The sequence below is a fragment of the Hyperolius riggenbachi genome, chromosome 1, assembly GCF_040937935.1.
Source record: "Hyperolius riggenbachi isolate aHypRig1 chromosome 1, aHypRig1.pri, whole genome shotgun sequence".
Classification (NCBI taxonomy): domain Eukaryota; kingdom Metazoa; phylum Chordata; class Amphibia; order Anura; family Hyperoliidae; genus Hyperolius; species Hyperolius riggenbachi.
The window spans coordinates 123643665-123668460 of NC_090646.1; the positions used below are offsets into that span (position 1 = coordinate 123643665).

Genomic DNA, 24796 nt, shown 5'->3' on the forward strand with positions numbered 1-24796 from the left:
GGAGATCAGACATGTCGGCAATCTATCGAACCATCTAATCAGCGGGGAAAAAAATAACTATTCCCAGCATAAAGGCCTAAAACTGAGTGAATCAACTGCATTTGACTAATTTCCCAGCTGAATCTAATTGTCATAGAATTGACCAGCCTATTCTCCTGTTTTGTGGTGGTATTTTGCATCTTAGTGCTGAGTAGATGCCATGTGGAAAATGATTTGCTTTCTGTCTTCACAGCATGAAGAATTCAGGAAAAAACAAGCTGAGGAAAATAAGGATAAAGAGCCAAAGAATGCGTATTTTATAAAACAAACCCTTGAAAACTCTTGTGTAATTAATGCAGTGATCCACACTGTGGCCAACAACCTAACCCTGTTTTCTTTTGGTGAGTTGCAGCTTTGCAATTAAGTGTAAAACAGATTGGGTTATTCACTTTTAACGCTAGGTAGACACCATGCAATCTTCTGTTGATTTACCTGCCAGATATGTTTTCCAGCAGGTTGGGAAAAATCTAACAATTGTATGGTGTGTGTGTGTGTCTACCTAGCATTAGAGGCGGGTTGCCCATCTAGAAAGGGCAGATTCTTGTGGAAAACAAAGGCACTGGGAGCCCGATTTAATGTATTAAAGGGACACCAGAATATATGTGACGTTATACTCCCAATTGGGTTGCTTATACTGAGCAACCACTCGGCTAGCATGTAAGGAAGTACTGTCCTCACTCTGCCTTGCTTGAGGCAATGAGTTAGGTCACAGCTCCAAAAAGTACAGATTTTCCACATGTGCACTTCCCTAGGAAGGTATGGAAATCACTGAGGGGTGGGAGGCACCTGTGTTATGGTATAGAACAGTAGTCGGTAATACAAAAAATTCCTACCTCAAAGGAGTCAAGATCACGTGTGTAAGGCAGCGATATAGCTGCTTCTCATTTTTATTTAAGGCCAAATTGACAATGCATTTCACAGCCACAGCTGCTTCCTCTGGCCTGTGTGCTGAGTATTGTCATTCTCTTTAAGGCTAGTTATACACCAGGACGTTGCATTTAGGGGACGTTATAGGGCACATAACGTGCCCCTAACGCAAGCCTGGTGCTCTTTGGTGTGGACGTCTGAGTGAGCCGCTTTGTGCAGCTCACTCTGGCGTCCATGATGCGTACTCTTGGACGCATGCGGCATCATGTGCTCCCGCCTGGCCAATCGCCGCACAGAGCGGCCGCTCCAGGAAGTAAACACTGCACGTCACTGAGTGCAGTGAATATTAATTAGCCGTGTGCCCGGCTGCTCTCCCCTCCTCCCCAACATGACTGAGCATGTGCATGGGGGGGGAGGTGCAATTGAACACATCCAAGGGTGACTGTACTTAGTGCTGTTGGAGGTGGATAAGTAGTCTGACAAATGTATTCTGTAAACCATGCACCTTGTCTTTGTTCATAAAGCTGTGCGCAGTTAACATTCTACAGTAGATCAACCACTAGCAGTAATTTAAAATCACAAAATGTGGGTTTTGAGCAGTGTGCAATCAGTAAAGTCAATGAGGTATGTGATCACCTATGGTAAAATTTGCAAAGCTGCTGTATTGTGAAACCTTAAAACATGGTGCATTGTGGGAAGGACTGGGAGGGTTTATCATATTTTTTTTTTTTTTTTTTTTTTTATTAGGAAATGCAGAGCAGTGAGCAATCTTACAATATCTGATGCAAGTCTGCTAATAACTTTTTGTCCCTATAATTCTCTGCTCAGTTGACACTGAACTACCTTAGTGTTAGAAGCTATCTTTCAGTTCATGACCTAAACACCCTTGGTGCTAATAGCATCACCCGTCTATCTCTCCTCTGCATCCTGAGGAATTCCAGCATGCTCAATTTAAAGGGCTGTTTTCTTTATCAAAATCCTGACATGCAGTGAGCAATACAGAGTGATATAGCTGAGAACAAGATGGTACTTCTCACATGGACACCCACTTTTTTTTTTCTCTTTATGAAGTCACTAAGTTGGTGCGCTTTTTTTTTTTTTTTTTTTTTGTACCCTTTTAATGCATTCGATGAATCACAAACTTGTATTGTCCGCTTTAAAAAGAAAAAAAAATAGTGACATGTTCTATGGCTAGAAGCCTATACAGTGTTCTCCCCAGAATTTCTTACCATCCGGGTGGCATGAAAATGTAGCCGGGTGGGGAAGTAAGGTCACGTTGGGTGGAGTTGGAGGGTGACGCTGGGAGCCACTACTAGGTGGGGGCAGGGTGGATCGTGTTGGGTGCTACTTGGTAGGAAGGAGTGTAGGTGGATCATGCTGGGTGCTTTTGAATGAGGAAGTGGGTAAGTAGGAAACACACTGGGAACTACTGATGGGGAAGTTACACTGGATGATCTCGCATGATGTACACATGCTTGTTGCTTGTCTATGTGGTAAACAGCATGTACTATGGGGGGGGGGGGGGAATAGGAAAGAAAAAACAAGGAGGAAAGTGTGTGAGACATAGGGAAATGTGTGAGGGAGAGACAGACTAAAGGTAGAAGAAAACATATGTATACCAGTGTGGAAAAAGGGGGGGGGGGGGGGGGGGGGGAGGGCAGGGCAATAACAAAAACAAAAAAACAATGTGTGGGTCAGAGGAGAGGACTGCAAGCAGTACTACCTTCTAAACATGAATGCAATACAAGTAAGAATACAGCACTCTCACAGATCCTGTAACTTGCACAGCACACTGCAGAAGGTCTGCAGACAGGTTTACATCAATGTAACATCTCTGAGCAGAGCAGTTGGGGGAAGGACAGCAATATAGTAGTTGTAAAAATGTCTATCTCCTCTCCTCCCAACAACAAAGTGCATCTGAAAGGGGGGCATGCCATAGAGATGAAGCTACACCAGGCACAGCATGCAGAGGCAGCTAATGGCTATCAGTCACCACCTTACCAGGGATTAACAGATAACCATCTGCCCTGCAATGCTGCGCTGATCCACACTCTTCAGTGTGCTCTGACTTCTGACCTGTGAGGCTGGAGCACATTCTGGGAAGTTTGCTGTCATGTGAAGACTGGCTGGAGGAGGAGAGCCCGTCCGCACTAGTCATGCAGATCGGGATTCAATAGCTCTGGCTTCTTCCTTTGAAGTTCCCGCGGTGCCTGTGTAACTTCAGTTACCAGACTCTCCCCGCCCCTCTACATCACGGATATGCAGGAGCTGAGGAGAGGGCGGAGATAGTGTAAGTGACAGCGGCTGGCTCCAATAACACAGCCGCTGCACACTGCATTGAATGTGGAGGAAGAAAATCTGATGCACGCTGTAACCACAGGCGGGCGGGAAGCTGAGACCAGCCGGGCGCACCGCCCGGCTAATAGGCTCTGGGGAGAACACTGCTATACCTGGCTGTCTTGCTATGGCTAGAAGCCTATACCTGGCTGTCTTGCTAATCCCCTGCTTCTATTAAGCCATAGACCCAAAGCAAGCATGCGTATCATCAGTTCTTTCTGACAAGCTTGGCTGCATACCTGTTTCTTTCTCATATATCTATATCATGCGATTTCCACTGAAGGCACTTTGTTTACTAGTTCTAAATCTTCCGTTCAGGTCCTAATTCTACTCTAAAAGAATTTATTGATAAAACTGGTAACTACACTCCTGAAGAAAGGGCACGACACCTGCCGACATTCAAGGTAAACATCTGCACTAGTCACTTTGTATTGTATGGCATAATGAGGTTCTGAATGTAAATCTCCTTCTGTTCCAGAATTTGGTGATCGACCACAATACTATTGCATCTGAAACTCTGTGCAGGGTAAGTTACAGAATAGTGTACCAGACTTGGCTGATCTTTACCAAGGACCATTGTGTTGTGCTTTGTAGGTTACTGCATGATAGATGAAACTCTAGCATATGGAAATGGCCCATCAATTTGTTCTTCTTCAACCTGGTTGCAACATGTTGAGGTGTCTTCTCAACACGTTGCAACCAGGTTGAGGAAGAAGAAAAAAACAAACTGATGGACAGTTTCCATAACCATATGCTAGAATTTCATTTGCAGCCAGATTCCACATAAACCCATCAGACTGAATCGCATGCTTTGACTTTGTATTCAAAAGGCCCTGTAACACTTATACTGGCAGATATACTTGTTTTACTAGATGTCACTGACAATGTTTCTGCTTCTGCAGCCAGATGGAAATACACACTTCCATGTAGTACTGTTCACCATTGTGGATGGTCACCTTCATGAGTTTGGTAAGTGCCTCCAAAACTACTGCATGAATTGCTCTAGCATACCAGTCACATGCTAATTTTTTACTTGTGTTAACTTAAGCAGCTTACAACAAATGAAATGAATTTGATTGGCTGTGCTGTAAATACCATACAGTTTAAGGCTTGGTTAAACTTGGAAAATTTGCTTTTCATTGGTCTCTGCCACAACACTGTTTCTTTGTATTCTACTCTTAACCACTTGAGGACCGTGGGCTTTACCTCCCCTTAAGGACCGGCCACTTTTTTTCCATTCAGACCACTGCAGCTTTCACGGTTTATTGCTCGCTCATACAACCTACCACCTAAATGAATTTTGGCTCCTTTTCTTGTCACTAATAAAGCTTTCTTTTGGTGCTATTTGATTGCTCCTGCGATTTTTACTTTTTATTATATTCATCAAAAAAGACATGAATTTTGGCAAAAAAAATTTTAACTTTCTGTGCTGACATTTTTCAAATACCAAGTAAAATTTCTGTATACATGCAGCGTGAAAAATGTGGACAAACATGTTTTTGATTAAAAAAAAAAAACCCATTCAGTGTATATTTATTGGTTTGGGTAAAAGTTATAGCGTTTACAAACTATGGTGCAAAAAGTGAATTTTCCCATTTTCAAGCATCTATGACTTTTCTGACCACCTGACATGTTTCATGAGGGGCTAGAATTCCAGGATAGTATAAATGCCCCCCAAATGACCATTTTGGAAAGAAGACATCCCAAAGTATTCACTGAGCGGCATAGTGAGTTCATAGACTTGCGACAAAAAAAAATAAAATTTGCCACGGACTCACCATGCCCCTCTCTGAATACCTTGAAGTGTCTACTTTCCAAAATGGGGTCATTTGTGGGGTGTTTACTGTCCTCACATTTTGGGGGGTGCTAATTTTAAGTACCCCTGTAAAGCCTAAAGGTGCTCATTGAACTTTGGGCCCCTTAGCGCAGTTAGGCTGCAAAAAAGTGCCACTCATGTGGTATTGCCGTACTCAGGAGAAGTAGTATAATGTGTTTTGGGGTGTATTTTTACACATACCGATGCTGGGTGGGAGAAAGATCTCTGTAAATGACAATTTTTTAATTTTTTTTTTTTTTCTGACACAGATCTTTCTCCCACTCAGCATGGGTATGTGTAAAAATACACCCCAAAACACATTATACTACTTCTCTTGAGTACAGTGATACCACGTGTGGCACTTTTTTGCACCCTAACTGCGCTAAGGGGCCCAAAGTCCAATGAGTACCTTTAGGATTTCACATGTCATTTTGTGACATTTGGTTTCAAGACTACTCACGGTTTAGGGGCCCTAAAATGCCAGGGCAGTATAGGAACCCCACAAGTGACCCCATTTGAGAAAAGACACCCCAAGGTAATCCGTTAGGTCTATGGCGAGTTCATAGAATTTATTTTTTGTCACAAGTTACTGAAAAATGACACTTTGTGAAAAAACTATAAAAATCAATTTCCGCTAACTTTTGACAAAAAATAAAATCTATGAACTCGTCATACACCTAACAGAATACCTTGGTGTCTTTTTTTTTTTTTTCTAAAACGGGGTCACTTGTGGGGTTCCTATACCGACCTGGCATTTTACGGGCCCAAAACCGTGAGTAGTCTGGAAACGTCTCAAAATGACTGTTCAGGGGTATAAGCATCTGCAAATTTTTTATGACAGGTGGTCTATGAGGGGGCGAATTTTGTGGAACCGGTCATAAACAGGGTGGCCTTTTAGATGACAGGTTGTATTGGGCCTGATCTGATGGATAGGAGTGCTAGGGGGGTGACAGGAGGTGATTGATGGGTGTCTCAGGGGGTGGTTAGAGGGGAAAATAGATGCAATCAATGCACTGGGGAGGTGATTGGAAGGGGATCTGAGGGTTTGGCCGAGTGATCAGGAGCCCACACGGGGCAAATTAGGGCCTAATCTGATGGGTAGGTGTGCTAGGGGGTGACAGGAGGTGATTTATGGGTGTCTCGGTGTGATTAGAGGGGGAATAGATGTAAGCAATGTACTGACGAGGTGATCAGGGCTGGGGTCTGAGGGTGTTCTGAGGGTGTGGGCGGGTGATTAGTGCCCTAGGGGCAGATAGGGGTCTGATAGGTAGCAGTGACAGGGGGTGATGGGTAATCAGTGGGTGTTTAGGGTAGAGAACAGATGTAAACACTGCACTTGGGAGGTGATCGGACGTCTGATCTGCAGGCGATTGGTGTGGGTGATCAGATTGCCCGCAAGGGGCAGGTTAGGGGCTGATTGATAGGTGGCAGTGACAGGGGGTGATTGGTGATAGGTCATTGACAGGTGATTGACAGGTAATCAGTGGGTTATTACAGGGGACAACAGATGTAAATATTGCACTGGCGAATTGATAAGGGGGGGTCTGAGGGCAATCTGAGCGTGTAGGCGGGCGATTGGGTGCCCACAAGGGGCAGATTGGGGTCTGATCTGATGGGTAACAGTGACAGGTGGTATCAGTGATTGATGGGTGATTGATGGTTAATTAGTGGGTGTTTAGGGTAGAGAACAGATGTAAACACTGCACTTGGGAGGTGATCTGATGTCGGATCTGCAGGCGATCTATTGGGGTGGGTGATCAGATTGCCCGCAAGGGGCAGGTTAGGGGCTGATGGGTGGCAGTGACAGGGGGTGATTGATGGGTGATTGACAGGTGATCAGCAGGGATAGATGCAAACAGTACATGGGGGGGGGGGTCTGAGGAGAATCTGAGGTGTGGGGGGTGATCAGTAGGGGGCAGGGGGGATAAAAAAAAGCAGTGACAGGGTGATTGGGTGCAAACAGGGGGGTGGGCAGGGGGGGGGGGGGGTCTGATGGGTGCTGTGGGCAATCTGGGGCAGGGGGGTGGGGAAAATCGGTGTGCTTGGTGCAGACTAGGGTGGCTGCAGCCTGCCCTGGTGGTCCCTCGGACACTGGGACCACCAGGGCAGGAGGCAGCCTGTATAATACACTTTGTAAACATTACAAAGTGTATTATACACTTTGTATGCGGCAATCGTCGGGTTAACATCCCGCCGGCGCTTCCGTATGGCCGGTGGGATGTTGCGGCAGGTGTGCGAAGCCAGGCGGTGGAGGATCGCGTCAGATGACGCGATCGCTCCGCCCATGCCCCTACAAGGACCGCCGCCATTTGTCTATACGGCGGTCCTTGCGGGGTCCACTTCCCGGCCGCCAATTGTCAATACGGCGGTCGGGAAGTGGTTAATGAAGTTGTGGAGAGGTCTTGTTCACAAACATGTGGAGGGGAGGCTCTGGATACCATAAGCCTTCCTGGTTCTCCATTACATGTTGGAGTTTAACCAGAAAGCCTGCTCCCTCACATATCCCTGTTGATCCAAAAGAAAACAAACCCTTACAAGGCATGGTCCAGTTTGGCCCCAGAAGGGAATATCCTTCCCAACTCCAGATGGCAATCAGATAAAATCACTGGGGATTACTTCGTAATAGCCATGGATGGCTCAACATAAGGCAAGCATCTAAGCCCCCTTTAAATGCAGGTATAGAATTTTCAGTAACTTACTGTGGCAATGCATTCCACATCACTTTCTGTAAAGAACCCTTTCCTAAATGGCTAAAACTTTGTGCAGATGTTCTTAAAGCTCATCTGCCAAGCTTCTATATTGCCCTGACATATTTATTCATGTTAATTAGATCCCCCTCTTAAGCTGGCCACTAACGGTCCAATTTCTAGCAAAAAATCGTTCGAGCGATCAAATTCTGATCGGACGAAAAATCGTTCACTACACCATCTAACCAATCATTGCTTCCTATCATGACCACCAAGAAAATCCTAATTTTCGTTCGACGAAAATTCATTCGGGCGACATTTTTGTCACTCGTTCATAATCGATTGTGTCCACCAATGGAGATTTACAACCAATCCGATCAGAATTTCTGATCACTCGAACTATTTTTCACTAGAAATTGGACGTTAGTGGCCAGCTTAAGGCAACTTTTCTCCAGACTAAATAAACCAGTTTATCTAACCTTGGTAAGTGAGACCACCTTGGTTTGTGAGACCATTTATGCATTCTAAAATTTTATTAGCCTTAGCTGCAATGGCTTGGCATTGAATAAATCTGCCATTATGTGCTCATATAGCCATCCTACCCAGATCCTTTTGCAATGTGTCATTATCTTCCTGAGTCAATTTTGTATTTGCAAAAAATGGCAACATTGCTTTCTAATGCATGTACTAGATCATAAATAAATTAAAAGGGAAGGTTCAAGGAAAATAAAAAAAAGTTTCACTTACCTGGGACTTCTACCAGCCCCATGCAGCCATCCTGTGCCCTCATAGTCACTCACTGCTGCTCCAGTCCCCCGCTGGCAGCTTGCCGACCTCAGAGGTCGGGACACATTGCGTACATTTTACACGTTCCCGCTAGTGCAGGAACATTAACACATTTTTTTTTTACGCATTACTGGTTCAATTCGTAAAAATTTACGCATTTAACCAGTAACTCGCAAAAATGTATGTTAATGTTCCTGCACTAGCGGGAATGCTTAAATGTACGCAATGCAGTCTGGAGACCTCCGAGGTCGGCAAGCTGCCAGCAGGGGACTGGAGCAGCAGTGAGTGACTACAAGGGCACAGGATGGCTGCATGGGGCTGGTAGAAGTCCCAGGTAAGTGAAACTTTTTTTTATTTTGCTTGAACCTTCCCTTAAAGAGAACCTGTATTGAGTAAATATATTTAAAATAAACACCTGATGTAACTTCAAATGAACATTGCATAGTTACCTTGCCATCAGTTCCCCTCAGAAGCTCACCATTTTCTTCTGACAATAATCCCTTCTAGTTCTGACAATATTTTGTCAGATCTGAAATATCAGTTGCTGTCAGTAAAATATCATGTAATGTCAATGTAAATCGGAGAGGAAAGATTTTACAATGAGCAAACATTGACTAAATCATTTATACATTATTATTGTAAAAATGAAGCACTTTTATTGCATTTTCACTTGAGTTCCTCTTTAAGAGCACTGGACCCAGTACTGACCTCTGTGGGACCCCACTGCTAACAGTCAACCCATTCAAATAAGATCCATTGACCACTACTTGTTTTGTCAGTTAACCAGTTCCATATCCATGCACTCTTTCCCCAGTCCTTGCAACCTCCACTTTTGCACCAGAATAATGTTGAACAGTGTCAAAGGCCTTTGCAAAGTCCAAGTAAATTGCATCTACAGCAGGTGTCAACTCAATTTACCTGGGGGCCGCAGAAGGCAAAGTCAGGATGAGGCTGGGCCGCATAAGGGATTTCACAATCAGCAGCTCACACCCCCTAACCCCCCCCCCCCAGTCTCTTGCATTGATTTTTATTTCAAATTCATACTGAAGCGAACCATTTTGCCTATTTCACCTTAGTTCGCTTCAGTGCTCCCATTACAAGTAGTCCACCGTGTCCCCGCCGCAAAACGAGGGCTGCAGAGCCCCCAAATCGCCCAAGGGGCAATCCGCCAGCATTTCCTGGAAGGGGCAGAGCTGAAGCTGAAATCTCTGCCCCTTCCAGGAAATGCCGGTGGATTGCCCCTCGATTTGGGGGCTCTGCAGCCCTCATTTAGCGGCAGATTACTTGGGAGCACTGAAGCGAACTATAAAAGCTTTTGCCGGTGCAGGCCACAAAATATTGTATCGAGGGCCGCAAATGGGCCACGAGTTTGAGACCCCTGATCTACAGCATTACCAATATCCACAAGTATTCACTACCTTATAAAAGCTGAACATGTTAGTCAAACAGTACCTGTCTTAAACCCATGCTGAGGCTAAAGGCTCATACACACATCAGACCATAGTCTTTGGAAAATGAAAGATCAGACCAATTTCACCCCCTCCATGTAGTATGAGAGCCATACCTACAGTCTATTTTATGGAGCTGAACTCCCCATCAGACAAATCTTTGCAAGATGCTGCACACAAAGATGCTGTACACATTCAAAAGATCAGTATCTGCAAAATATCCGTTTCTGCAAATTGCATTGTCTATTTAGTCTGATCTGCAGATATTCAGATGCACCTTGTTTAACAGACATTCATCTGCAGATCAGATCCACCAGGATGGATTTTCAGATCTGCAGTTTGTGTGATCTGCAGATGAAGTCAGCTCCCTAGCGGTATGGACATATATCAGTCCATAAAACATGCCGTGAAACATGCATACAGCTCAATACACTCCTGCACTGTATACTAGACCCTTGCTTAAAATTTTTCTTCCTGTAACTTGCTGAAATATGTCAAATATATTTTATCACTTTTTGCACAAATAATTGGGAAATTGAATGCCAGGGAGGTTAAACAAGGTGTGTGATCTGCAGATCTCATAGACTATGAATGCTATTTGCAGAAACGGATCTTTGGCAGGAACATATCTTTTGCAGGTGCTGATCTTTTCTGTGTGCAGCATCTCACTCTCTCACTCTAATATAGTCAAGGTAATTTTTATTGGATTTTTCAACAAAAAATAACATTGCCAACATAAGGCATCAGCATATATCATAAATTATTACATTTATGACAGATTTAGACAGGTCTATGTAACGATAGGTCTACAAGAATAATAACAAATATTACAGAAATATTACATCTTCTCATGAATATTGATATAATCAGTTGCAATTGTACATATTTGCTAAGTAAATACCCAATAGCTGTTGTATTTTAACATAAGGATCAGTTAGTTGGCTCAATTGTGTTGAGTGTGGAGCAGGACCTGCTGGGGGACGCCCTGCTAAGTACCCAGCATTCGCATCCAAAATACAATACTAATGTATAGAACTAACTCACTGAAAAAAAACAAACTATAAAGCTATATATGTAGAGCTATTCAGTAGTTTACTTCTTGGCATGTTTGTTATGTATAGATAACTTAGGGGATTCTTGAAATAACCCAAATCTATAAACATGAGTCTGATAAATACTAATTACATTTTAGAACAGGGATAACAGGGAAAAAGGTGGGGTAGGAAATTGGCATTGCCCAACAGGGGCTTTGTAGTCGAGTATAACTGGTATGTACTTATTTTACATTTTAAATTTGTTATAAATAGTGCATCTTATATAAGACAGGACAGTAGGGACTCAATGAAGGGATATTTGTATGTTTCATTGTAGTCATTTTGTATGTCTTAGTTGTGATACTTTCAATGTTCAGATAGTTTGGAATTAGGAAACAATAATGGCCACCGATCAGACCTCCAAAGGAACTTTTCTAGTGAACCATATCTCAAAGCCCAGGATTTTTCAGCAATTAGCTGGAATTCAACAATTTTGAGTATTTCTTCAATGTTCAGTACATTCTGTGATTTCCAATTATCAGTAATTGACATCCTGATGGCTATTATAACATGGCTGATCAGAAATCTTTCCTTTGGAGGTAGGTCACAAACTTTGATATGGAGTAAACCCATATGAGGTGGAATATATGATAAAATCATAGGTAGTTTCTTTAGTAAAAGTTCTATTGATTCCCAAAGGGGTCTAATCAGTGGACAGTGCCAGAAAATGTGTTCAATTGAACCAACTTGACCACAATTCCTCCAACAAAGAGGGGAGGTCTGGTGATCAGATTGTGCAATTTTGTCAGGTGTTAAATACCAGAACATCTTCAGTAGGTTTTCATGATGTGAGGTGCAATGTGAAGAAGATTTGAGATATTTAACAGCTAGCTCCCAATCATCTTGTGAGATCCATTTGTAGCATTGATTGCCACTTTTTCAGTTGCCATTTGGGTCTTTCTGTTCTGTTTGGGAGTGTTCTATAAAGGATAGATGTCCCTTTCTGGAGAGCATTGTGGGGTTGTAGTAATTTTGAGATTTGTGGAGGGAAAGAAATTGGATTAGGAGGATGTCTTTTAAGGAAGCGTATGATTTGTTGATATTTGAATATATCTGATCTGGGTATATGAAACTCATTGGCTAATGCTTCAAAGGATTTAAATTGGGTACCATTGCATAGCTTTTCCAAAGAATCAAGGCCTTTCAACTCCCAATTGCTAAGTGAAAGGTTGCTGATTGTTGTGGTTAAACTAATCAATGGTATTGGCAATTGTTTAGACAAGGGATCCGTAGAGCAAGTATTAACAATTTCTTTCCATATTTTTAAAGAGTTTGTTATTGTGGGGTTACTTATGTTATGTTTAGTTTGCCATATCAAATGGGACTCTAGTTGGGTTTTGTATGAGCGGGTTGTGAGATGATTTTGTTCAGTTTCCATCCAAGGTTTAGATAATTTGATTGTCCAAATTGGTCTCGTCTGATCCAGTACAGTGGCCTTATAATATAGTTCCAGATCAGGTACTCCTAAACCCAATTCAGACGAGTGCATTGTTAATATATTGTTAGAGAATATGGGTTTTTTATTGGCTAAAATTTATTGGTCAGCTTTTGGAGTGAGCGAGAACACTTTTGGTACTTTAATGGGTAAATTTCAAAAGAGGTATAATAGTTGGAGTATAAACATTTTAAATGCTGCAGATCTTCCCAGCCATGAGAACTCAAATTTTTCCAGTTCTTCCAATTTTGTCTTAAGATTTGCTATCCAAGGGGTGCAGTTTGTTTTATATAATTGGGAAGTATGGGCTGTAAGGGAAATGCCCAGAAATTTTATTAAGGTCTGTCTGTCTATCTATCGAGAGAGAAGACTGAAGGTATGGCTCTCATACTGCATAAAGGGTGGTAAGATTGGAAAACGAAAGATCACAGACCAAAGACTATAGTCTGATGTGTGTATGAAGTGTGCACACAACTGACGTTAAGCTTACAGGTCTTTTTCCAGATCCCCCCCCCCCCCCCCCAACCACTTAGCAACTTCTGCCACGCTTATCTACACACCTTTAAAATTCACAGGGGCGTAGATGAGGGCTCCTTTCACATTAGGGCAGATGTTCTGCGTTTCAACGCAACGGGTAAAGTTTGTGTTACCCAAGGTAAAAGGAAAGTCCATAGACTTTAATTTTAGCTTTCACATATAACGCTGCGTTTTTGTGCATTGCACCCAGGCGCAGTTTTTCAGCCGACGCTAGCTTTATGCGCTATGTTAGTCAATGTAAAACGCACACCATGCGCATTTTTAAACTGTAAACACAGGCAATCATTTCCAGAATGCAACAGAGGAACCATGTAGAAAGTTGAAAACTAAAGAGAAATTACCTGCGTTTTCCTATGTTCTTTAACTGATTGAAAACGCACTCACTGCAGTGCAACGCATACGACATAGGCTTTGAGCGTTCTCCTCCAACGCAAGCTCGGATGTGAGCCCTAAGCAACTCCTGTTTGTTTTTTCCTGCTGTGCACGCGGATGCGCGTACGCATCGGGCACCCGCTGGTCCATGATTGGCTAATGTGAACATGTGTTCACAAAGCCAATCAAAGTGCTTGCAAGTTTGAATGAGCACTGCCAATGACAGTATTCATTCAGAATGTGTGTAAACATTGTATCAGTCACTATGCTGTTAGTTACTGAGATCACTTGTGAGAAGATCTCAGATAACTAACACAGCATTAGGGCTGGTTCAGACGGACGTTTGCAGAGCGTTTACAGCCAGCGTTCAGGGCTTGGTGTTAAACGCTCCCATTCAAGTGAATGGGAGCGTTTGTACCAAGCTTTCAAGCGCGTTTACACAAACGCGGCGTTTGGGTCCCGATTTTCTCTGGCGTTCAAGGAGCCCCTGGAAGCTACATGTAGCTTCCAGGGGAGGTTAACCGCGATGGCTAATGTCCCCCTAGGGGAAGAAAAAACGCGACCGCATCCAAACGCACACGAACGCTGCTGAACGCGACGCCAGCAAACGCAACGCCTCCAAACGTCCGTCTGAACCAGCCCTTAGTGAGTGATCAGCATCAGTGAGGTTTTTTAAAATTATACCCCCATTAAAGAGACACTGAAGCGAAAAAAAATATGATGAATTGGTTGTATTGTAGTATGAATTACTAGAAGATTAGCAGCAAAGAAAATACACTCATATTTTTTTCAGGTATATAGTTTTTTTTTTCTCTAACATTGCATCATTCTCTAATATTTGCAGATTACACAACACTCGGCATTCAAAATGATTCTTTCAGAGCAGTCTGTGAACTAATGACCTCTCCTCAGGCAGAGAAAATAGTTAAGGAACAGTTGAGATAATAAGTCAGAAAACGGCCCTCTCCACGACTTTAAAAGTCGTAGAGATTAATGGCTTTTTTGTAGAGATAACTGCAGTTTCTGAACTCTTCCTGTACTGGAAACAATTAGACTGATGTATCTGATCTTAATGTTTTATTTCTTAGCTGTACCACACATACAAATCACAATCACTTTTTTCGCTTCAGTGTCTCTTTAACCACTTTACCCCCGCCCGTACGGATTTCTCCGTCCCTTTTTTCCATCCTTTAACCCCCAGGGACGGAGAAATCCGTACTTTGCGCACTCCCGCCGCTGCCCACGCTCCCGCTCATAAACACACCGCCCGCCGCTAATAAACATGCCGCCGCCCGCTCGCCCAGAGATCAACGAACGGGAAAATCCATTCCCATTCGTTGATCTAAACCCCACAATGATCTGCTGCCGCTCGGCAGAGCAGCGCGATCATTGTGAGCAATAACAAAGTCCCAGCCTCTTTCTACTTCCGGACGCTTGCAGGTCGCATGAAACAAAAATACTGTTGCCATCTTGTGGCCAAATAGTAAAACTACACCCTAACCATTTTTTACACACAAACTAGTTTTACACAAATAACTCCTTACCTCCCACACTCCCCAATTTAAAAAAAAAAAAAAAAAAAAAAATTTACAATTTAAAAAAATAGTTACCTTAGGGACTGAACTTTTTTAAATATTTGTCAGGAGGGTATAACACTGTTACTTTATAAACTATGGGCTTGTAATTAGGGATGGACGCAAAACTGAAAAAAATGCACCTTATTTCCAATTAAAATATTGGCGCCAAACATTGTGATGGGGACATAATTTAAACGGTTTTATAACCGGGATAAATAGGCATATACATTTAATGGGTTTTAATTACAGTAGCATGCATTATTTAAAAACTATAAAGGCCGAAAACTGAAAAAAAATTCCCACATTTTTTCCTATTTTCCCATTAAAACACATTTAGAATAAAATTATTCTTGGCATAATGTCCCACCTAAAGAAAGCCTAATTGGTGGCAGAAAAAACAAGATATAGTTCATTTCATTGCGGTAAGTAATGATAAAATTATAGACTAATGAATGGAAGGAGTGCTGAAAGGTGAAAATTGCTCTGGTGGTCAGGGGGTAAAACCCCTCAGTTGGGAAGTTAAGCCCATTAACCCTTGCCTCCCTGAAATGTTAAAATTGCTGTGGTTTTAGGTTAAAAACCCTGTGCTTGAGAAGTGGTTAAAGGGAAAATGTGGGCTGTATGACAAAAATATTGGCACTCTGCCAGATGTCACAAAAGATAAAGGCTTAACAATAACTGAACTTGACTCTCTTAGGCCCTGAGACTGTATGCCAGGTGCGTGTTTTTGTTTTGTTTTTTCCCTTCTCTCCCCTTCACTTCTTCCTGTGCTAATCTTCCAAATATTAAAGGGATACTGTAGGGGGGTCGGGGGAAAATGAGCTGAACTTACCCGGGGCTTCTAATGGTCCCCCGCAGACATCCTGTGTTGGCGCAGCCACTCACCGATGCTCCGGCCCCGCCTCCAGTTCACTTCTGGAATTTCTGACTTTAAAGTCAGAAAACCACTGCGCCTGCACGCCCGTGTCCTCGATCCCACTGATGTCATCAAGAGCGCACAGCGCAGGCCCAGTATGGTCTGTGTCTGCGCAGTACACTCCTGGTGACATCAGCGGGAGCGAGGACACGGGCGTGCAGGCGCAGTGGTTTTCTGACTTTAAAGTCAAATTCCAGAAGTGAACTGGAGGCGGGGCCGGAGCATCGGTGAGTGGCTGCGCCAACACAGGATGTCTGCGGGGGACCATTAGAAGCCCCGGGTAAGTTCAGCTCATTTTCCCCCTCCTCCTCCCCCCTACAGTATCCCTTTAAATACTTGACTCTTTCATTTGCTTCTGTCTTTAAAAGCGAAACTCCACTATTGCAAAGAAAGCATTTAACTCTGCCTTGGTCATCCACCATTGAGTTCCCACCCTCATCCTTTAGCAGTTCAGTACAGTCAACTTTTTTTTTTCTCCTCCCCATATGTGATATATTTACTATATTGATTGAGAATTTAAGTCTGCCATTTCCATTCAGTGTCCTTCCCTTGAAGCACATTATCCCAGTTCACCAAACTTGGTGCCTGCCTGAGTTGATTGAACTTTGCTTTTCTAAAATTCATAGTTTTAGGTGTCCCCGGTGCTCCAATTTATCAGTCACCAGATTACGTTATGTTTGTGCTCACTATTTCCCAAATGTTCTTAACCACTTCACAGCTTCAGTACAGTATATCTACTCCCCTGCAGACTTTATCTAACCAACCAGGGGAGTAAATATACGTACTACCGCTGCTGTACGTGCTCCCGCTTATTTGTGCACTCGTTCATGTTGCCATCTGCCCACCAGGAGATCAATGAATGGGAAAGCCATTCCTAATCATTGATCTAAGTCCCCGTAGCAATTATCGGCGCCTTTTATGAGAAGCTGCACAATCATTCTAATAAGTTTCCCATCTTCAGTACACTTCCTGTAAGCATACATATTTTGCTTACAGGACATATAAAAGACTGATGCCATCTTGTGGCCAAATAGCAAAACTACATTTAAATATTTTTTTTTAAATGCACATTTTAAATTAACCCCTTACCTTCCCACACTCCCAATAGTTACCAACTTTTTTTTTTTGTAAAAAAAATACAATGAATTTACAATTATAAAAATGCATAAATAGTTTTCTTGGAGACTGAACTTTTTTTTTAATATGTATGTCAAGACGGTATAATACTGTTTATAAATTATGGGCTTTTTATTAGTGATGCGAAACTGAAAAAAATGCATCTATTTCCTAATAAAATATTGGCGCCAGACATTGATAGGGACATCATTTAAATGGTGTAATAACCAGTACAACTAGGCAAATTATGTGGATTTAATTACGGTAGCATACATTATTTAAAAATTATAATGGCCGAAAACTAAAACATTTCTTTTTCCATTAAACATTTAGTATAGTTCTTGGCATAATGTACCACCCAAACTAAGCCTAATTAGTGATAAAAAGAAACACATTTAATTCTGATAAGTAGAGATAAAGTTATTGGCAAATGGAAGGAGCTGAAAGGTGAAAATTGCTTGGATGCTGAAGGGGTAAAACCCCTCAGTTGTGAATTGGTTAAACCTGCACATTTGATTATCTATTTGAAATGATCAAATCCAGGAACGCATTTCCCCTGGTTCAGTTACCATTTTAGTCAGGTAACTGTCCTGTAGTGTTGCCAGGATGGGGTAGCATCAACATTCCAGACATTGACTGGAGTATTGAAGTAACCCATAACTATGACCACTTATTTTTTATTTTTACTTGCAGCCTTTTCAACCTGCTGTAGTAATTGCAGTTCTGCAGCTACATTAATATGTGGTGGCCTGTAGCATACCCCAATAAGCAATTGGCAACAGTTATTTCCACCATGATTTACCCAAACAGGCTCCATCTTCACAATCTTCTATCTCCTTGTTCATGACATCTATAAATTCTTAAGACCAACCCTTTCACCTTTTCTCCCTGCTCTATCCTTCCTAAATGCATTGCATCGCTCTAAATTTGCTATCAAGCCATGGCTTTCATCCATCCACAGCTGTTATTGCCACAATGGCATAGCCTTTGTCAGTCAGAATGAACTCTAGTTCGTCCATTTTATTTGCAAGGCTCCTTGCATTGGTTACCATGCAATTTATATTTTTACCACATTTTCCAATTTTGGTTACATGAAATGGGCTACTTAAAGGTGGTTTTTATCTATCTATCCTATCTATCTATCACCTTACTACTTACACTGCCCCACCCCCCAAAATGTTAGGCACCCACTGTCTTTTTGCCCCATCTTGTCTATGTATTGAGACTTTACACCCCCACCCCCCACCCTGATCCTATTCCTGCACAGTGATGGTTATTTCACCTGGTAGGTCAAAGTCAAATCTCTTCAGCACTGATCCAACAGCCTTCAGATGTACTTCTGAGGCTCATGCATGTGCATTACAGGTGTGCTAGTCTCAGCAAGTTCTCAAACACAAGTACTTAAAGGCTGCATGAGCAGTGCAGCAAAGCTAGAAGAAAGGCAATGCCTTGTCAGGCTATGACTCTCCTAGGTTAACTTCTGTATTGCCCTCAATACCCCAGCAGTGCATGCCATGTGACCCTGGCCCATGAATTCCACTGGGGTTGCTATAAGAGAACCAGTACAGAGGTCACACAACTAAGGGCCCAGGAGCTGTATACTACTGTATCCACAGCTGCAAGGGAAGCCAGTGCAGGATGGGAGCCAGGGGGAGGTGAGCACAGGATCAGGATAAAGGCTTCCTGCATGCAATTTTACCATACATCTTGAATAGAAGATGCACCCACCTTTCACCAGTTGCGGAGAAAATACAGCAGCTTCCACCATGGACCGTACAAGAATGACAGGACAAGTCCCTACAGAACCCAGAGCCTCACTTCATACATATGTAGGCTAAAGTGGGTTTCAAGTACCAACTAACTATTAACTAAAGTGAACTGCTGGCAAATTATGGGACTGCTTTGTCACTCTTGGTCCTTACTACTGTCCTAATAAGGGGCATTGTGCATCCCCCCCCCCCAATTGCAAGTAGCCTCTCCCTCTGCTTTTAAACATTTTGCAGCTATTGCCTGGCAGAACTAGATGTCACCACCTGTTTTGTAATGTGAATTGGGGCAGAAAGATTTTACACTGGACAGACACTAAGTATTGTGGGGGAGGGGGAAAGCTACTTTCATTATAGTGCCACTTTAAAGAGACTCCGTAACAAAAATTGCATCCTGTTTTTTATCATCCTACAAGTTCCAAAAGCTATTCTAATGTGTTCTGGCTTACTGTAGCACTTTCTACTATAACAGTCTCTGTAATAAATCAATGTATCTTTCCCCTGTCAGACTTGTCGGCCTGTGTCTGGAAGGCTGCCAAGTTCAGTGTTGTGGTTCTGTGATGAATCTCCCCCCTCCAGGCCCCTCTCTGCACACTGCCTGTGTGTTATTTACTTCTCTCTGCTCTATTATCTTTTACAAGCTGGATAAATCGTCCTCTGAGCTGGCTGGGCTTTCACATACTGAGGATTACAGACAAGGGCAAAGCTGTTTGCAAGAAGAAAAGAGCACCCTGAAACTTCAGTGCATGAGAGCAGAAGGGGGAAAAACACACAATGATCTCTTGAGATACAAAAGGAAGGGTGTATACAGCCTGCTTGTGTATGGATGTATTTTCTATGTGTGGACATGCTGTACATCAACCTACTTCCTGTTTTGGTGGCCATCTTGTTTGTTTATAAACAAACTTTTTAACCACTTGCCGACCGCACGCTTATACCGTGCGTCGGCAAAGTGGCAGCTGCAGGACCAGCGACGCAGTATTGCGTCGCCAGCTGCAGGCTGATTAATCAGGAAGCAGCCGCTCGTGCGAGCGGCTGCTTCCTGTCAATTCACGGCGGGGGGCTCCGTGAATAGCCTGCGGGCCGCCGATGGCGGCTCGCAGGCTAAATGTAAACAGAAGCAGAAATCCGCTTTGTTTACATTGTACGGCGCTGCTGCGCAGCAGCGCCGTAAGGCAGATCGGGGATCGCCGCCATGTGACAGGAGACAGCCTGTCACTGGCTGCACAGGACGGATAGATCCTGTGCAGCCCGGATCTCCGGGGGGGCAGGTAGGAGAGGGAGGGGGAGGATTTCGCCGCGGAGGGGGCTTTGAGGTGCCCCCCCGCAACACCCGGCAGGCAGGAGCGATCAGACCCCCCAGCACATCCCCCTAGTGGGGGAAAAAAGGGGGGCGATCTGGTCGCTCTGCCTGCACGCTGATCTGTGCTGGGGGCTGCAGAGCCCACCCAGCACAGATCAGCTAAAACAGCGCTGGTCCTTAAGGGGGGGTAAAGGGTGGGTCCTCAAGTGGTTAAAACTGTTTTTAACCACTTTAATGCGGCGGGGAGCGGCGAAATTGTGACAGAGGGTAATAGATGTCCCCTAACGCACTGGTATGTTTACTTTTGTGCGATTTTAATACAGATTCTCTTTAATACTTAGACTACCTTTACAATAGCTAATAGGTTATCTGCACCCCCCCCCCCCATTGTCTCTTAAGTTACTTTAAACTTCTCCCTGTTCATTGTGCTTACAATTCAGATAGTTCTGTAGTGGCCATAGGCTTCAATGGAAAATATGCATTGAAGTTATACAAATCACTAATTCAATATTTTCTTTACAGATGGATTAACTGACAAACCCATTGATCATGGTGCAACTTCTGAAAAAACATTTGTGGAGGTACTGTACAGGCTAGGGATTGCTATGCATAATACAATGGCATTTGTTTTTTTTTGTGTTTTGGTTTTTTTTTTTCCTTCCATAGGACTAAAAGCACATCTTAGTTCAATATAGTTGCAGGGTGGACTGTTACAGAGAATAGTCAGGTGTTTAAAAGGCAATCTTTTTGGTCTGGCATTTGCAATTTGGACTTAAATGTCTCTAGCATAAAACTTTAGATAAATTAGTCTGACACTTGATATTAACTTATTTTTGGTCACTCAAATCCAGCAACTACACCCCTAGCAGCAAGCCCAAATGCACTTTCATAATGGAAAATGAACAGCAGAGCATGGGGCTGGCACCATGCCAGACTAGATTCCTAGCTGCATAAACTTGTGTGCATATCAGTTGCTGCTGGTTTATACATATTTGACCTTCACTGGTCTATCCCTACCTTGCAACCTGTGCCCCACTTTATTACCATTCTTTGACTCTGTAATGGGAAAGTCAGGCATAGCAATAAGGGTTGCAACCGCATCAGAGCCCTTGGGCCAGAGGGGCCCTCCCTCAACTGCAGTATTAGCTCTCTATTGGTCCTGTGATCATAATCACTATAGATACTTTTAAGAGTGGTAGTAATTAACTAGCTGTTCCCCATTCCCTTCTTGCACCTCTGACACTGTAGTTGCCTTTGGCAGGTTTTGGTGCTGTGCCATATCAATTATGTAGTGCTTGGGGGGGGGGGGGCGGGGGGGCCAGTGTAAAACTTGTGTCAGGGCCCACAGCTCCTTAGCTACACCACGAGGGTCTATGTTGCAATAGCTTGTTTCTTATACACCAGTTTGTTAATTCAAATAACAATCTCACATACCCAATGTTCCATTCCTCAACTGTGGCCAGAGGGTGCCAAGGGTACATGGGAGGCTTGGAGTCCAGGCAAGCTCCATATGCTAGGTGATCAAATGCCATCTTTCAACACTTTGTCAATTGGCTCCTGACGTGTCAAAAGGTGCCATCCTAAAATATATAAATTACATCAACCGCTCATTAACCTCTTGATGACCAGCTAATGCCGATCGGTGTAAACTGGTTGTCTGCGGGTTTCCATGGAAATGACCACTCGTTCGAGCGTCTGTTCCATGTCGGTTCACGGAGGGTGTCCCGTGAACTGCCTGCGAGCCTCCGATCGCGGCTCGCAGGCGAAATGTAAACACGCGGGGAAGAAATCCCCTGTGTTTACACGTTACGGCGCTGCAGCAGCGCCGTAAAGGGGATCACCGCCGTCTAATAGGCTGAAGCCTATCAGAGGCGGTACAGGACGTACCGCCCACAGCCAGGGAAAGGGAGGGGGGAATATCGATGCGGAGGGGGCTTTGAGGAGCCCCCCTGCAAGGTACAGCAGAGGGGCAGCGATCAGATCCCTCCAGCATGACATCCCCTCTAGTGGGGGGAAAAGGGGGGGGGGGGGGGGGGAAGGTCTGATTGCCCTGCCTGCAATACAATCTGTGCTGGGGGCTGAAGAGCCCACCCAGCACAAATCAATCCGAAATCACTTGGTTCCCACCACCACCCCGGCTTGCAACACCTATTGTGCTTTGAGTAGCCATACATTATTGGTGATAACCGTTCCTCATTACCACAAGTTTTTAACACTTTATTCTCTTCCAGGATGTAGCTAAAATCTGCAAGCAGCACACTGACCGGGAGGAGGGTGAAAATCGCTTTTCCGCTGTCGCTCTTACCACAGATGCCTAATGCTATGACTTCCAGCTGCTGCTCTTGTGTTGGTTCTTTTGCAGTGCAGCTCTTGTTATCTTTCACTTTATGCTTTAAGCTGATGTTTCACCTTCTGGCAGTTCTGGCAAGAACCAGTCTTTCAAATGATCACATGTGCCTGTCCTGCTTGTGGCCTGGTGCGTTAGGTCAATCATTCTGGTAACTGCACTTCTGTTCTCTGCACTTCAGTTCTGTGGTTGTGCTGAATTAAAAAAAAAAAAAACAACTTTGAATAACCTTGTGGATCAGTGTCTTTCTGCATGTGCTCTAATATAGGTGTGCAAGCTGTGACATTTTACTGCTGTGGTTACATCTCCTTGATGCATTTTCAAAGGAACCTAACAGAACTCAAATATAAAATGACCTTTTCAGTGTTTGCCCATTGTAGACATTTTTAATGCAAAGGCCTCTATTCATAAAGCAATGCTAAAAACAGCTGACTTTACCGACCATTTAGCAAAGTGTCAATTCATAAAAGCTGTTTCTGCCTGAAAAGCTGACATTCCTGAGCAGTGTGGGAAATTACCACCTTATGCGGTGATTATCACAACACGTCACTTGTCAATTCATAAAGATTAGAGCAAGTGGAATGGAAACTGAGAATACCGACTGTTTAGAAAAGGAGATAAGCCAGCGATAACAGGCAAGCTAATGGAGACAGACCTCCCAGGCAGCAGCAGTGAGAGCAGAGCAAAAAAAGCATCCCAGAATACTAAGGCGTTTTTTTTTACCCCCACCCCCTTGGGTACCGGTTCCAGAAATTTCACATCAAAATGCCTGCATGTGTAACACTTCTTGAAGTTCTTCTAAGATGTAGCAATTAAATTGTTTGGAAAGACTAATAGACAGATTCAGGCCAAGGAGAGGCACTTTAAAAAAAAAAATATGCACATCTAAAGACGTTTGGGCTGCCTCCTTTATAGTAACTGTCTCTGCACAGAGAAAATGTATTAACTCAGCCAGAACCGCCAGTTTAGTGCGGGAATTCCGTGAACTTCTATTGCAAGTGTAAACCTTTTTTATGAATTGGCACACAAGTCAAAAATACCAATGCAGTTTCCCTCCAAGATTTTTTTTTTTTTTTTTTTTATTTTTTTTTACACAAATGTTTTATGAATAGAGCCCAAAGTGCTGAAGCCAGGATAATTTTAACATCCATGAAACAGGGCTGTGGACTCAGAGTTGGAGCAATTTTGGGCACCCGGGGTTGGAGCAGGATAATTCTTGTACAAAATCCAGTTCTGTTAAGTATTAAGCTGGCCACTAACTAACCAATCATTGCTACCTATCTATCACGACCACCAAGAAAATCCAAATGTTTGTTCGCCGAAAATTCATTCGGGCGACATTTTTTTCACTCGTTCGTAATCGATTGTGTCCACCAATGGAGATTATTTACAACCAATCCGATCAGAATTTCTGATCACTCGAACGATTTTTCGCTACAAATTGGACCGTTAGTGGCCAGCTTTAGACTTTTTTTTTAAGTTTTTATTATATTGAATGATTTCAATCCATTCAAATATAAACATGAATATTTGGTTATGAAAATGGATGCTCAATGAGCTGCTAATTCTCACTTGCATGCAAGCTGTTTGGAACTGCGCTGCTCAAATTGTCAGTGCATGATTGGGGCAGGTGACTCACCACATTCTTATAAAAAAAATGCTCTTGACTTTTTTGAAAGATCACAGCAATTTTGCTGTAATTTTAATAAGTCAATGGGAGCAAGTTTTTAAATGTTCCAAAAAGCTCTTGGGTGGCCCCAGCCTGGCTTTACTCTGAGCTGTGTGGTTGCCAGAACTGGCATCTCCTTCACCACTTGCATAGAAATAAGGACATTGTCTGCTACTAAACAGTAAACCAAGATGATTGCCTGGAGCAGGCAGCTGGAATTGGGGTGCTGTTAAGGGTTTTTGGCCCCAAATAGCAATTTGTGGGCCCCACCATAGAACACCAGTGAAAATGGGTGTGGGCAGAGAACTGCATGAGGCAATCATGCCTATGGTATAAAATATCTGCCATGAATTAACCTACCTGGCAGTAAGTCAAGACTAGAGTAGTGGGCATTTTACTTGCCTCCCAGGGGATCCAGATGTCTGTAGCCATTCTCCTTCCTGAGGCTCTGAAGCACTCTAGTGAGCTCACTGACAGCAATCTCAGCAGTTGCAACACCACCCAGGGGACTGGGGGAAGATTGCAGTGTTTGAGGTGAGGGAGTGCTGGGTCTGCTGCAGGAATTCTGGCAGCATGATTGTACCTGATTTTTGGGGTTTGAAACATGCTAAAAATCAAACTGCCAGGGAGGTTGAAGAGAACCAGAGGTGGGTTTGAAAAATAGTACGTAGAACCAGCCTCTGT

The 24796-nt window shown here is 43.4% G+C and overlaps 1 protein-coding gene across 2 annotated transcripts in view; it reads left to right on the plus strand.

Moving 5' to 3' along the window:
- The window catches only part of UCHL1 (ubiquitin C-terminal hydrolase L1), a 28233-nt gene extending 5575 nt beyond the window's left edge, over positions 1-22658 (plus strand). For both annotated transcript variants that reach the window (XM_068278510.1, XM_068278511.1), the window contains 6 exons: positions 233-380; positions 3562-3647; positions 3722-3769; positions 4146-4212; positions 20619-20677; positions 22328-22658. In XM_068278510.1, the coding sequence (XP_068134611.1) occupies positions 233-380; positions 3562-3647; positions 3722-3769; positions 4146-4212; positions 20619-20677; positions 22328-22414 (495 nt within the window). In that variant the 3' untranslated portion in view covers positions 22415-22658. The remainder of the gene's footprint in view (positions 1-232; positions 381-3561; positions 3648-3721; positions 3770-4145; positions 4213-20618; positions 20678-22327) is intronic.
- The last annotated feature ends 2138 nt before the right edge of the window (positions 22659-24796 follow it).